The 15,203-nt window shown below is 46.8% G+C and overlaps 1 protein-coding gene across 4 annotated transcripts in view; it reads right to left on the bottom strand.

Moving 5' to 3' along the window:
- Window positions 1–6,731: 6,731 nt before the first annotated feature.
- LOC135911730 (uncharacterized) overlaps window positions 6,732–15,203 on the bottom strand; it is a 33,499-nt gene continuing 25,027 nt past the window's right edge. For all 4 annotated transcript variants that reach the window (XM_070538427.1, XM_070538426.1, XM_065444079.2 and 1 more), the window contains 2 exons: window positions 11,897–12,034; window positions 6,732–7,113 (listed from right to left, as the gene is read on the bottom strand). In XM_070538427.1, the coding sequence (XP_070394528.1) occupies window positions 7,075–7,113; window positions 11,897–12,034 (177 nt within the window). In that variant the 3' untranslated portion in view covers window positions 6,732–7,074. The remainder of the gene's footprint in view (window positions 7,114–11,896; window positions 12,035–15,203) is intronic.

The following is a 15,203-nucleotide window of genomic DNA, read 5'->3' on the forward strand; positions in this document are numbered from 1 at the left end:
GAAGCCCCAAATACACGCAAGGTGCCTCGAGCGGCCAGTCACGCGGCAATTTTGCATGCATTCGCGGGCTTCTGCCACGTTCAAAAAAACCCTTTTATGTAGCAAGTCTTCAGCAACGGAAAGATGTATCGGGAGTTTGCACAATAATTGCACGGGGGTGGAGGTAGTTAGACGAAACAGTGAACGGGCTGTCCGACAGGCAGTTGCTGTCGGTCGAAGACGACAGCAACGAAGTGGCCAGAAGCACACGCGAAAGCCTTGCATCAGTCGCCGCTGCTTGTGGCTGTAGTAACCTCGTATATAGTTGTAATTTGTAAATATACGTTATCCCAGCAATACTTATACTAATGCATCTCATAAAGACAAAGAGGCGCAAGCTTGGGTTTGGGCGCTCGAACTGCGGGCGCGTGGATAGAAAAGAAGGCGTTCGGAGCGTCGGCCTTCGTTTACGAATTGGCGCATTTATAAAGGGTACGTCGAGTGCCTACCTGGTACACCACTTGGAAAAACGAACAGCGCTAAAAACTGGTCCAAACAAAAAAAATGACACAGAAGCTCATCCGGGAGTTGTCTAACTATGCGTAAGTATTCTGCCATTTGCTCATCTCCGCGCAGCCCGGTGTCATTATCAAAGTTCTGAAACTTAATTGATCCGGCCTGTACAAACGGCAGCTCCGCAGCGAGACGAACTGGTGCGGACGGCGCCGCAAGGAGCATTGATGACGCAAGCAAAGCAACGGCCATGGCGGCGCCAGGTGCGCTGATGACGCTCCGGTCATCACAGTCGTTATCGCTCTTGAGCGATAACGACTATCCATCCGCCCTATCCATCCGCGTCGAACCGTTATGAACCATGAGCAAACGTACACGGCCGGTGGCACCGCCACGCAGACCGTTCCTTGAAAGCGATGTGCGATGCCGACAGAGTGCCGACTGCTGATAGCTTCGCGCGCTGCGTTCTCGCCGCTTGCTTAACGTTGAAGAGAGACACGCGGGCCCGTATCGTGAAAGCGATCTGCGAAAGTGGCTGAGTGCGGCATCTGCCGAGAGCTCCGTGAGCGCTGCGTTCTCGCCGTTTCGTTGGCATTGAAGCGAGACGCAGCAAGAAATTCGCTCGCTGCTGCGGGCGCTATCTTGAAAACGGTCGTCTTGCGGTTTTCTCGTTGGGTTCTGTTACGCAGTGTGCCTATGGTTATTAGAGTACGCTGATTGAATGTGTTGTGCGCGTGCTTTGCGCCTTTCTTTGTTGTACTCGAGATGCATATTCTTTGGAATTGGGGCTACTGTAATTTTGGGTCTCATCGAAGGAGGAAGAGGTACTGCCTGCTCTATGAGATAAATGCGGTATGCTGGGATATAGCTAATATTGCCCTACCAGCTTTTGTGAAGCTGAGGCGCCGCTCCCTCTGTCGCATCAGGGTGTCCTGTCTCAGTTCGTCGAAAGTATTGTGCACTCCCAAAGCTAACATGCGCTCCGTTGACGTTCATTTAGGCAGGCCCAGAGCAGCTTTGAAAGCGGTTCGGATTATTTTGTTAGCCTGCTTTTCCTCCTCCCTGTTCAGGATTTGGTACGGTAAGCCATACGTGATTCGACTTGCCACTAAGGCCTGTACGAGCCTTACGGTATCGTCTTCCCGCATTCCAACTTTTCGATACGTCACACGACGTATCATTTGGGCTATGTTCAGTGGCGTAGCTAGGTCGTCTGGCACCCGGGGCCCATAGGTCCACTATCGCTGCAGCCCACAGCCCATTCGATCTCATAGAGATTACAAAAACACAACACGTGCTTGATCGTCTCTTCACATTTGCACGAGTAACAAATCGGTGTGTCGGTCATTCCAATAAGGAATGAGTAGGCTTTCGTAAAAGCCACCCCTAACAAGAGGCGGCACAGTAAAGTTGCATCAAGGCTGAAGAAGTTCGATGGAATGTGCAGCCTCAACGTAGGATCCAGCCAGTGGAGATGGCAGTTGCAGATAATCGGGGTGTTCCACAAAGTTTCAGTCTTGGTTTGAGCAAGTAAACGACCCTTCGCATTGTCTGTCCTAGATAAGGGTATAGGAAGTGTCACGGTTTCTTTATGGACTGACCGGGCGGCATCATCAGCAAGGTCATTTATGACGATGCCACATTGCCCCGGAAGCCATTGGGAGACGATGTCATGTTCGTTTATGAGGGCTTGATGGAGAACCTCTCTGGTCTAAAACAGCAGTTGTTCATGGCTCTTGCATCGCAATTAAGGCTGACTGCAGAAGCTGAAGGTCTGCCTTGGAGTCACATAGAACGACCCAATTTCGTGGTTGAGGGCCAATCGTGGTTAAGGGCCAATCATTCCGAGAGGTACCCACGATGCGAGTCCTGGGTTTGTGGCTTCAGAGCGACGGGAGAGCAGTACAGACACTCCAGAACCTCAAATCCACAGCCCACAACATAGCCAGTGGCGTAGCAACAGGGGGGGGGGGGGGGGAGGCCAGGGGGCCGTGGGCCCCGGGTGCAAGGGGCCAGTGAGGGGGGGGGGGGGGGGTGTCCTATGCGTCTGAATACATCCCTCTTTCCGCCAGCTACACTCGGGGAGGGGGGTGACAAGACCTATGGGCCCCGGGTGCCAGACGACCTAGCTACGCCACTGGTTGCCACCTGTCGTCAACTTCTCCTGCACTGGTAGGAGGCCGACTGTTCCCTCCAGACGCGAGAGTCGGTCTCCCGGCTCTGAGACTTTTGCAGCGGTGATAGGTAGCTGTGCCGCAGACGCGCAGTCGCATATGCGGTTAGCGAGTGCAGCTAACCGATCGAGACTCGTCTCGTCGGAAGCCGCCAGCACCATGCGTGCGGACTGTGGCAAGGAAGGAAGTAGGAATAGAGAGGACAGGGAGGTAAGCCAGTTCTCAGACCGGCTGGCTACCATGTGCTGGTGAAGGGGGGTAAGGGGAATAAAATATAATAAAGACTTTACAAAATAAGGAAAGAAATGCCAGACTGGGAGGCGCCACAAGAACAGCTCACACATAATTGGAAGCTGGCTCTCGCTTGTGCAGTGGCCAACCAGCGACTGATGCAACCAGTGCAGGAGTTGTGACGATCATTGATTGCCGAATTTCTCGAAGAGGAGCAGTTGGAGACCATTCCGATGGCCAGAGGCGCTGCAGGACCATGCATTTCGGAACGTCGTATGCCGAGGCTGAAGGCGTAGCCACTAGCAAGTCGTCTATGGCATCAGCAATGTCGGAGGGTACTGGGGCGATGACGTGCAGGTACTTCGCAGTCTGTGAAGTGATTGCTTGGGGGTTGAAAGCAGGCCTCTACTTGCATACGCCAAACTCAGGCATTCTTGGGCCAATAGCTGGGAAACTGAAACACTGTGGTGATGACAGGAGACGTAATTGTGGTGTCGTTTCTGTCAGCAGGAGTAGGAGCAACATTGTCTATCGCAAGTGTTAGGAAAAAAACATAAATGTCCTAGGTCACCACTTGTTTGGAGCTCGGTTTAGCAAAGGCAAGGAATACATGTTTTGACAGCTTGAAAACGGAGTCGATTGGCTTTATTCAAAAGTAAAAGTAGGTTTGCTGAGTGGCAGTGGTGGCGCCCCAGTCGGTCTGCCACTTCGGTTCCAAGAAAGAGTAAGGGACAATAATCCCCATGGTGACGCTAACTGGATTTCCTGAGCAAGAGGCAATGACACCTACAGCGGGGATAATGTAGTGACGGACGGTCGCTAGTTTCATTGAGCTTCCGATTATTTGATCACTACTTTACACGACAAAATTTTTGTATTGCCATCATTTGCTTGTGAAAAATCGAGTGAGCGATGGCCTGAAATCTGCACTTCACTTGCATGACAGCAAGGAAGAGAAGAACATATCATGCTACAACAGTCCAACTAACAAAACACATACGGATCTCTTCTCCATTTAGTGGTCCAACTGCTAGTGCATGGGCATTGAACGAAAGGTTGGCAAAGTGGCAATGAACTTATCGTTTTCAAGAAAATTTCTTTCAAGAAAATTTCAAGTAGCCGGTAGCATGCTACTTGCATCCTTTTGAGTTCTAACCCTGAGCAACCTACCTATGCTAAATAGAGGGCTACTGTGAACAGGTGTGAGAGAATGTTAAGTTCCTTTGCCTCTTACACCATTAGTTGCTTCTACGGCTAGACTTATGACTGTGCCTGAGGGCTTGATATTGCCCACTCACAGTGTCACTGACATGATAGCAAAAGCAACAATACATTCACAGCATGGCTTTTCCTCACATGGAGCACCAGATATAATTTTATCAGTGGACTACGATTACTTGGCAAAATTTTTTCAATCAATACCAAGCCCTAGTCATTCTGTATATTGGCCTCGAGGGCCACCACAGAAGAGACCGGTGCTGCTATTGCTGCGACATAGTAAACGACACCACGTGCCTTGCCTTTGCTGCCGCCAGCCACGCCAGTGCTGCTTGCTGCCTTTCATATCCCCAAGGCAGTAATTCGGTTTATTGTTTCAGCATGGTATAGTGCTCGGTGCCGCTGTGCCGAACCTATTCGACGGAGCCCAGTGCGAGTTTTCATGCATACCCCAAAACCAAGCAGCAGCAGGATGCATGGTTGATAAAGTTGAGAAGGGGGAAGCAGCCCACCATTCATTACTGCATGTGTAGCAAGCACTTCCGCAAAGATTTTGTGTACGGCGTTGGAGCTAAAATGTTCGGTTAGTACGACGTGGAACTTCCCAGGACTGTATGTATTAGAATTTACTACGTTTATTCGAGCCAGGCTGGAAAAGACGGTGCCTTGTTCCCGGAGCAGTGCCATTGCAGAACTTTCCCATCCGGCCCATGGACTGTCCAAAACACACCGAGCTTCACCAAAATCGGGAACTGTTGATAAGCTCGCGGCTGATTTCTTTCGAGTTGTATAACTTGTGGGAGGTTACGTACAACGTGAAATGCGGAACCTGACGATTTTCTAGCCTTTGTGAAGCGCTCGTTGCGATTTCATTACGTAAAATTTTTATGGCAAGAGCAATTATATGGACACTCCAAGCGCATTTCAGCTGTTGCCGTGAAGTTCCTTGTAAAGTTCAAGGGCAATAACACCATCACCGTGCAAAATTACACAAAATTGCCGCGGGACTGACCACTCGAGGCACTTTCCGGGTACTCACGGGCTTCTTTCACGCTCGGAAAAACACCTATGTAGCACGTATTGAACAGAAAGTTGTATCGGCAGGTTTTCATGTTGCTCTACAATTTTCCCATTGACACTTTTAATCGAATTATAATATTTTAGAAGCTGATTAATTAAGACTAATAATTTAATTAGGCAGAATTTGTCCTCATGCTGTTCCTTTATGCAGCATATTTGCACATGGTCAGCCTCACACACTGCCTTTCCTTCTGTTAGCAGTTGTGATGTGCTGAACTTCTGGTCAACAAATTGGTTTATGCTAGAGACCAGCAGAGTCACTGAAAATGAAATATGGTGATCATAATTAAGAGTCGAGCAAGCGATGCACAGTGGGCTTGTAGCGTGCCCACTTGATATGTATGTGAAAATACCCTGCGCAAATAGTAGAAGCATGGATTGAGGACACAAAAAATATAATCGGTTGAAGTTCCACATATTAAAATATATTGGTGATAAATCATCGTCCCGCGATATTTCCGGCGAAAGTGGCACGTGGCACCCGCCTCGACGAATGCTGCAAACAGTACTGATGCGCCAAGAGTGTGTATGGCTACATTTATTAAAGGTCGTGCGAACTTAATAACCCATGTCAAAGCAACATATGCGTCGCCAATTTAATGACGCGCTCAGCAATAGGGCAAAACATCGCCATGAATCATGCACAGCAATCAACAAAAATCGAAATCTTACCTCTTGGCCGCACACCGTGCACACAGTAGCAAGAGATAGGTGCGTGCAATCCCGCTTGCCTCAGTAAACATAAATATACACGAGATGTGTGAGTGCTTCGAGTTGTAGATTACTAGGTAAATTTCGTAACAGCTCCCATATGCGCGAGTGGCCTCTTCAGGTTCATCGTCCATAGCACCGCGTGCGCACATGCTCCGACGAGAGTGGACGATGCCGTACGTTGGCTTGCTAAGTACCTTTGTTGGCCTGCACACCAGGTTGTTTTGCAGCTAACACGCACACATTCAATGCTTGCAACACGAAAACAAAGGTGGCTAATTGGACTGAGCCACTGGAGAAGTCCAACACTTCGCAATCGGTATCACGTGATGACACTTTCTATGTCACAGAAAGATTCCACCAGACGGCGCCCTCGACACCAATAGTTTGTTTACAAAAAAATTTGCCCGGTAGTGCCCAAACACAGTTCCGTAAGAAAGTTAGAACAACCTGATAACCTTTATTTCTGGTCACGGAGACCAAATTTGTAAAAAAAAAAAATGAAATTTTATTTTGTGGCATAACTTAATTATTCCAGCGATCACTTAATTAGCATACTTGGTTTCCTGAAGTATCCACCACTAAAATCTCTCCAGTTTATAAAAATCACTGCTGCAGGCTAAAAACAGAATTTGGAGATATTGGAACAGTGTAGCATACACGATACATTGGGCATTACATGGTTTGGAATGCTGCACACATTTGACTGTAGCTGCAGTGGAGACAGGAATAGACTGAACTAGTGAGTCATGATGTCATGTTGGGTTCGCCTCCTGGTACTAGAAGAAAGCACTGTAGTATAAATTATTTATGACGCTACAACACTTGATGGTAACATTTTTTTTTAATATTTGGAGGGTTTGCACGTTCAGTCAACAAACAAGAAAGTGACAAGTCGAACATGTCATTGCAGTACTCATCGAACACTGTTGAAAATAATGTACCGCTGAAGCTTGCTCACATGCACTCTTCATGCACCATCTTCATGATGGCAGCGTTTGGTATTACTAGCGAACAGCTGCTCCCACGCAGTTGACGTTAGGCAAGGTGTTCCTTACTGTACCACAGCAGCTTCTAGCTTGATGGCGGCTTGCTTCCCTCCAGTCGAGCCTCTTCGACATCCTTGTCATTTCAGCACCAAGTGGACAATTATTTCTCTTTCAGCTCATCATTCAGGGACCGTGTTTGTACCTTGGCTCCTTAATTTCTGAATAGAGAAGAACAAACATGACAGCTGAGTACTCAAACAGTTGCATGGTGGAGCTGCTGTGAGCTAGATGGCTGCAGAGCTTGCGTGTTAAAGCAGGTGTTTCAACATTAACGGGTGCTTTAAATTCTGCCAGCATTTAAGGAGAAAGACACCAGGGGCGTGATTGGAGATATTTCGTTCGATACGCGTTTTGTTCGGTTGCTGCAACGTCACAAAGTTGCAGTATGCAAAATTTGTGACAGCGGGGCGGAGAGAGCAGCCAATCAGGAAACGTTGACCTCCCCGGAAGTTTACTTCCGTCTTTAGTCGTCTGCTTGCAGACAGTATACTACAAAACTAAATGTTTCTCGTCTTCCAAATGAATGAAATCTTTATCTAAAAAAATGTATTTTTTCTTCTCTAGACCAAACACGTTTTCAAATAATAGTATGTGTGACTACTGCAATTTATAACTATTAGCTTCTTTGCGTCGTCTCTAGGTGGTGTCGCGCACAGCGAGAAGAAAAAAGAAAAAAAAAATGACGGGAAGAGTTGCGTACTTTTCAAGAGGCAGCGACAACATTCCAGTGGCTCACTGGCACCGATGATGGAGTCGATGTCTCTGTGCAACCAGCTAATTACTTGTTTCGAGAAACAAAAACGACGCCGGAATTCACTTTCTGCCATTTCTTCAAACATGTTTCGCACTGCCACCTGCTCTGCTCCTTCATCTAGAAACGCCAGCACAACAACCTAAGTTCCCAACGAAAGCGCCATTTTCTCGAATTAAACTATGGATTGGATCCAAACGTGCCATGCTGCATCCACCGGTTGGATCCAATCAAATCCACCAGACGCGCCATGCGAAGCCGTATGATTGCTCCAAACTTCCCAGCTCCCGTTAGGTTCAGCGCCTAGCAGACGAAATGCTCGGTGACAGGATAAATGACAGGAGCGTGTCATCATTTTGACGTCACCAAAAACATGGCCGCACCCCGCGGCTGGCGACGTCGGTATGGAGTAGGCCAATCGAGCACGCCGGTAACCGAACGAATGCGGCGTACAACCATCTCCGATCGCACCCCTGGTATTATGAATGATAAAATTGATTTTCACACAGAAAGAATGAGAAGGCTGAAGCAAGGCTTAGTTGAGGACGTTCAGCTGCCTCGAGTTTTGTTTGACATCAAATCAAATCTATTTTCATGTTTCCAATTTAGTCTTGATTAAATTGACACTAAACAAAAACTCAAAGTGAGATCAGACAGTGAATATACAAGGCATACAAGTTTTCGCAGTCCCAAACGCTGAACTTTTTACTCTCTAAGCATATCTAAGAAAGCACGACGGATTGGTCTTGTATAAAAACACAATCTTTGGAAAGAACATACACAGTGACTTCCCCCAAGTGGATCAAAGAATATGGCCACACTAGAGACACCACAAACTAGAGAGTGTAACGTCATTAGATTCAAATGACATTTGGTGCAATGACCACAATTCGAAACGTTGTGATGCTAACATGAAATATTAAAGGGTCCTTGAATAAGTGAGCAAAAATTTTGTAAATGTGTCGGGTACAGCTACAGTAAAACATTCATGCCAATAAGTGAAGCATCTCATATTAAGACAGCTACAGAAAATTACAAATTACCCTTCTCTCTAGCCATGCTTTTTCTTCTCGATTTGTTTGTCGAGCGATCGGAGCTAAGCTCCACCTTCACTGGCTCTGAGTCGTGACACTGTCTTGAAGAAAGCGTGCAAAGTCGCTCCAACATCTCCGATAGCTGCCTGGCAGCCAATCCCCAGCGAGAACTACCCAAGCAGCATGCATAGGAAGCGTCGTTGCAGCGCTGAGCATGTCCAATGTTCTGGTAAACACAGGCGAGCTATGCATGTTCACGGATGGGCAGAGGCGTATATCAAAGCCCCTCCATGCTACTACCGCTGTGATGAAGGGGCTTTGCTGTAAATGTAAGCAGCCCGAGTGGCCTGTATGCTCTAGCTACCTGGCGGCGCAGAGCTTCAAGAGCCAAACACAGAGCTAATACTGCTGTAACCTAGTGTGAAACATTTTAAACATTTGAAAAGACTACGAGTTCCTGATTACACTCCTTCCAAAAATTTCCACAAGCAGAAAAGTAGAATGCACTTGTTTACTGCCATATTAGCTCTGTGCTTTATGCTCTGTGCCACAAGGTGGCTGGACAGTGTTTGCACTATCACAGCCCAGCATGCTACCTCCACAGCCCCAGCAAATGCATTTCTGTCACATCGGAAAGCAAGCACAGCACATGCCTTATGCACAAACTGTGAAATGCTGCCGCAGCAGCACCAGCTGGGATACACGGCAAGCGCCGCCTGGGGGTGTTGCAAGAAACCCGGCGGCATGTGCCAACTAGACCACAACAGCAGCCGCAGCACCCGGAAAGTCGGGAGAAGAGGCAAATTTGCTTTAAGAATGAGGGTTTCAGTTTCAACTAGGTCACCTTCTCTGGAGCTTTCCATCCATGCATTGCCTGCACTTGTGGCTGAACTATGCTGCCTCGTGTGCAAACACGCACGAGCTTCTCATGATTTCAAAGTGAATGCACTGCTATAGTGTGATTTTATACATGTCATTGTCCGGAGACAAGCACGTGAACTAAAAACTTGTGAATACCTGATAATGATGACAATCAAGTAGCTTTTGGTTAAGAAGCGCTTTTTAGCTGACTGGTCGCTTTTAGTCACAGCGGTATTTAAACTGACATAGGCGGAATATAAATGAACAGTTAAACCTCGTTATAACAAAATGGGATATCACGAACTAATGCATATAATGAAGTAAGTGAAATTGACCTTGAAATCCCCATGCTTTTATAACCTTGATTTAACAAGGTAAATTTTTCCTTCCGCTAGATATAACAAAATAGATTCGTTTCTGAAACCAAAAATAGCCAGCCCCTCCATGCCCGATTATCACTTTTTGCACGTTCGGCACACATTCGGGACAGAAGTTCAAAATCTCCCAAGCCCCCTCACTGAATATGCCATCAAGCAAAACGTGTTTTTTAACCACTGCAAGTAGCTGAGCATAAACAGCAGCTCATCAATGTCCATCACACTTCTCCCTCTCTCACTGCAGCGCCACCAATGCTGGTGCAGCTAGGTGCAGCTGGTGCAGTCTCTGCGAGATCGCATTGGCACCGGTGCTATCTCGGAAGCCACAAGTCAGCCTAGCCAAGCAGGTGCGGTGAGGTTCATTGGCCTCCACATCAGACAGCACAATTGTAGTCCTTCACCTGGACTACTCAAAGTGACAAAGGTGTTTTCATGAGAAATCAGAAAGTGTAATGCATCTTACTAATACGATTCCACTACATCACCTCTTGAGAGAACTTTATAGCACATTACAAATTACAAGTTTATAAAGTATAGTTCAGAAGGCATATCCACCTTAAACGATTAGGATGACACCAGTTTAAAGGTATTCGTTCCCAAAGCTAGCGACCTAATCACGGCTGCAGCAGCCGCATTTCGATGAATGGCGAAGTGCAAAAATGCCCGTGTGCCGTGCATTAGGGGCACGTTAAAGATCCCCTGGTCAAATGCAATCCAGAGTTCCCACTACGACGTGCCTCGTAATCAAATCGTAGTTTTGGCATGTAGAACCCCAGGATTCATTCAAGCTAGCGACGAAACGCATTGCCATTCATTTTCATGCTTAAATGCATAAAATGGTGTTTTGTTAAACACGTAAGTGTGACACCAGTGCCTTTTTACTGCAAAGCTTGATAAGTATAATAACTGCTGCCATCCTCAGAATTTGTTTCAAAATCCAAATGTATATGGCTTGCAAACAACAGGTGCAGTGCGCAAATTTCAGTAAGTGCAGTCAAGTGATTACTTAAAGAGAATAATTAGTGGAATGTTGTTAATTGATCATTTATTGAGCAAATAATGTGCACCTCTTCGAGCAGTCTAGTTCAAGGATTAGAATTGTGCTAACTGCCACAGTGAATTTCTACGAAACCTGTAGAGCCAAAAGAAAAAGAAAAGAAAAAAAAAGAAAAAAATGGCACCTGGTATGTTTGTAGGCATGGCAGCTATGTATATTGATTTACTGACCGTTGACCATTGGTCAGAACTCACAAATGTGCAGTGCAGTGGAGTCATGTGGGGACCCTGGGACCTACGTGCCCAAACCCCTAGCTCAAATAAAGTTGTTCCTCTCTCTCCCTTGCAGCAATCCACAAATGTCAATTGATGCTAATGCCATTCGATGCTAATGACATTACACTGTCCAGTGTGACAGGAGTATCAGAAATGCAACAGAGCTTTCTCGTTTTGAGACTGAAAAAATGAAGAGAATTCCTTTAATTATATCAGGATATATATTTTTTAGACAACCGTGAATTTGTAAACATTCACCGTGGCAGACAGCACAGCTGTACTCCTTCACATGGATTACTCGAACCGACAGGCACTATTTGCATGAGAAATCAGAAGGTGTAATTGACTTAACTAAGATTCCACCAAATATGTTTTTAAGTGACTACTTTGTGGTACGTATTGCTATTTACAAGTTGTATGCAAGGCATACCCACTTCAAAACAAATTATTAAGATGACACCAGTTCTTTAATTATTCAGCTAGCATATTGGGTTATTGGGCAAATAATGTGCACCTCTTTGAGCAGTCCAATTGTGCTAACTTCCATGTTCAATTTATACAAAACCTGTAGAGTAAAAATAATAAGAATAATTAAGGCACCTGGAATTCTTGCAGACATGGCAGCTATATATAATGATTTACTCACCGTTGGTCTAGTCTGCACAGGGATGGTACGAGGGAGGACCATGGCAGTTTGGGTGCTCGTTTCCACCATCACATGCCCAGTCTCTGTCTGACTGCCCAATGTACGCACTTGATCAACCCACGACTTGCACAGTGTTGCCTGCAAAGAAGCAAGAGGTTCCTTTGGGCTCTTGACAACACTCTCATTCACTAGCTTAGTGAACGACCCCTAAACCAACACTGACATTTTTGGTACACACTTTAAATGAGCATGCACACCGCAAACAGCACACCGCGATGATCATCCTTTGCGAACAGGGCACATGTGAGCCACAAATTAATGGAATCCCTTGCTCCACTCGGGGCTCTTCCGCTCCTTTCTCCGCAACTGTCAACTGGTCGCCTGACGAGGAACAATGGTGCCAACATGACAGGAACTCGCTGTCTGTTCCGAGAAAGGAAGGGTGGCTCGCCCACTATGCACCACTGATCCTTCTGCGAAGGTTCCCTTCAGTTGAAGTCACAGGAAAGGCAATTAAGGGAAGACAATGTGTGAGCCTATCTTCTGGTGTGTTGACAGGGCCATAGCTTTTCTGCACTGCACGTAATTGGTGCAATTACGCGGCGAGGATGGGGAGCCCCAGTGAGCACAGGTAGCGAAGGTGGGCAAGAAACTGTGGCGTAAAAGGCGTAATAGCATAAATGGCGTAATGATAAAAGCATAAATGCTTTTAACAACGCTATTATGGCATCACTCTAAAAAAAATTTCAGACTGTACGGTTGTCGGAAACAAGTACACAGCTGCCACGATGAAACAAATCAAGCTGAAAGTGGTTTAGGGTCCCTTTAATGGCCCTGAAACCTCTTCAAAACTGAAAACAGAGTGGGATGCCTTTCGGTGAATATACTCCCACAGGAATTTTAGAACGTGACCTAATTACACAACGACATGGAGCATGCAGTTTAGTTTCCCCCTTCCTCATAGTTGGGGCATTGCGAGTAGCAATGTCCTGCATGCTGTCCCTTCTTTATCTTTTCTCCTTTACATAGCACTCGCAGCAAACCTTTCAAGATTGGTGTTTCACAAAGGTGCCAAAGCCAAAGTCAAAGGTCTGGTTACAGGACATGTAGTACACATTAAAAGGGGCCCTAAACCACATCTTATCAAAGTTGACAAATGCAATTTGAAGTTAAAATAGACTGTTCCAGAAATATACAGCCACAAAAAGTACTTCCACAAATTGAGCAGAAGCGGAGTTATAGGAAACCAAACGTCCCCTATGCAATGCTTCTGCTCCTTCTATGACTTGCACTGCGAAGGCTATGGCGGAGCGTGGAGTACCCACAATGCTCTGCCTACTGAACGCCACCATGGCACACAGTTCCAAGTTTGATTTTGGATGTTCTACAACGCGCCAGATGCAGTTGTCCTCAGGGTCATCTTATGTGGCCGTTGTGACCGTGTCGGCTGTTAGCAGAGGCCTTGGTAGCGCTTTGAACATCATCATCATCATCACCCTGGCTACGCCTACTGCAGGGCAAAGGCCTCTCCCATACTTCTCCAACTACCCCGGTCATGTGCTAATTGTGGCCATGTTGTCTCTGCAAACTTCTTAATCTCATCCGTCCACCTAACTTTCTGCCGCCCCCTGCTACACTTCCCTTCTCCTGGAATCCAGTCCGTAACCCTTAATGACCATTGGTTATCTTCCCTCCTCATTACATGCCTTGCCCATGCCCATTTCTTTTTCCTGAATTCAACTAAGATGTCATGAACATCTTAACATCATTTGAACATCAACACGCAGCCAACTTAGGCGGGTCAGCCGACAAGCTGAGCTGCCTACCCCTCAGTGAAAGCTGAGGGGTAGGCGGCTCAGCTCGTCGGCGTTTTGGTGCTTGCTTCCTCAGTGGTGCATGTAGTTGTAGTCATAGGCCAACAGCTTAATGCACCATCAAGTTTCGTGTGTGACTCGGCGTGATTAACCTACATAAAGCAGGCTTGTTGCAGAAATAAACTTAGTTGTGAGTGGTGCCAGTCCTGTCGTTTGTGTTCTTCTTCTGGAGTCCTGGTCTTCTGTGCCTTGCATTTACTAATTCAAGCATGAACCAACTAGCCCACGCAAGAGTTTTACTTGCACCATCGGGTCATACAGGGCGACAGCTTTTGCGGCCCCAGGGCGCCCAAAAGCCGCCTGTGATCAGTTAAAATGGTCACATGTCTGCCCGCGATATACTGATGAAAATGGTTTGCCCCATAGATGATGGCCAGTCCTTCACGATCGTGCTGAGAATAATTGCACTCTGCAGGTGATAGCATGTGGGAAGCGAAGGCAGTCACTGCTTCTCTGCCTTGATCGTCTCTTTGTTAGAGAACTGCACCCATCCCGTAAGGCGACACGTCACATGCCAAGAGTAAGAGCAACGTCTCATCGCAGTGCCTGAGCACTAAACTGTCACAGAGCAGCTCCTTCAAGGCTTCAAAGGCTTTTTCATGGCATGGCGACCAATTCCAGGGAACGTCGCTTTTCAGCAGGTTGTAAACCTCGTTGGCCACCGTTTCCCGGTGTTCTAGGAACCAGTCACAGAACATAAGGAGCCTGAGAAATGACTGCAGCTCCTAGTTGTTGATTGGAGCACATGCCTCCGTTATGGCCCGCACCTTGTCGCTGGTGGGGTAAATGCCTTTGGCACTGATTAAGTGACCTAAAAATTTCACTTTGGGCACAACAAAGAACACTTAGTATTCATTACACTTAGTTTCACGCTAGCAAACCTTTCCAGAACAAACTCTAGGCGAACTGCATGTTTCTCACTGGTTGTGCCACTGATGATTACATCGTCCAAGTAGACACACACGCCAGGGATTCGTTGAAGCTGGGATTCCATGTACCTTTGGAAAATCGCTGAAGCTGCCGCTACTCCAAATGGTAGTCACTTAACCCACTACAGTCCTGTAGTGGAGTTAAGAGTGAGCACTTATGAAATTTTCTCGCTAACCTTCAGCTGCTGGTATGCTTCAATTAGGTCCAGGGTGCCGAAAATCTTTGCTCCACTTAATGTAATGAAGACTTCCTGCGGTGTTGGCAGTGGGTATGAACATGATTTTGTCGCCAAGTTTATGGTTAATCAGTAGTCCCCGCAGAGACATAGGCTTCCATTTTAATTCCTCACTGCGACCAGTGGTGTGGCCCAGTCTGAATGCTGCTTAGGCTCAATGATACCTTGTCGTTCCAGTTTGTCGCGCTTCCTCTCGTAAGCAGGTTGCAGGGTAAACGGTATAGGTATGGCCTTCAGAAACTTCGGAGGGTGAAGCTCGAGGTTCATG

The sequence above is a fragment of the Dermacentor albipictus genome, chromosome 5, assembly GCF_038994185.2.
Source record: "Dermacentor albipictus isolate Rhodes 1998 colony chromosome 5, USDA_Dalb.pri_finalv2, whole genome shotgun sequence".
In the NCBI taxonomy this organism is placed as follows: domain Eukaryota; kingdom Metazoa; phylum Arthropoda; class Arachnida; order Ixodida; family Ixodidae; genus Dermacentor; species Dermacentor albipictus.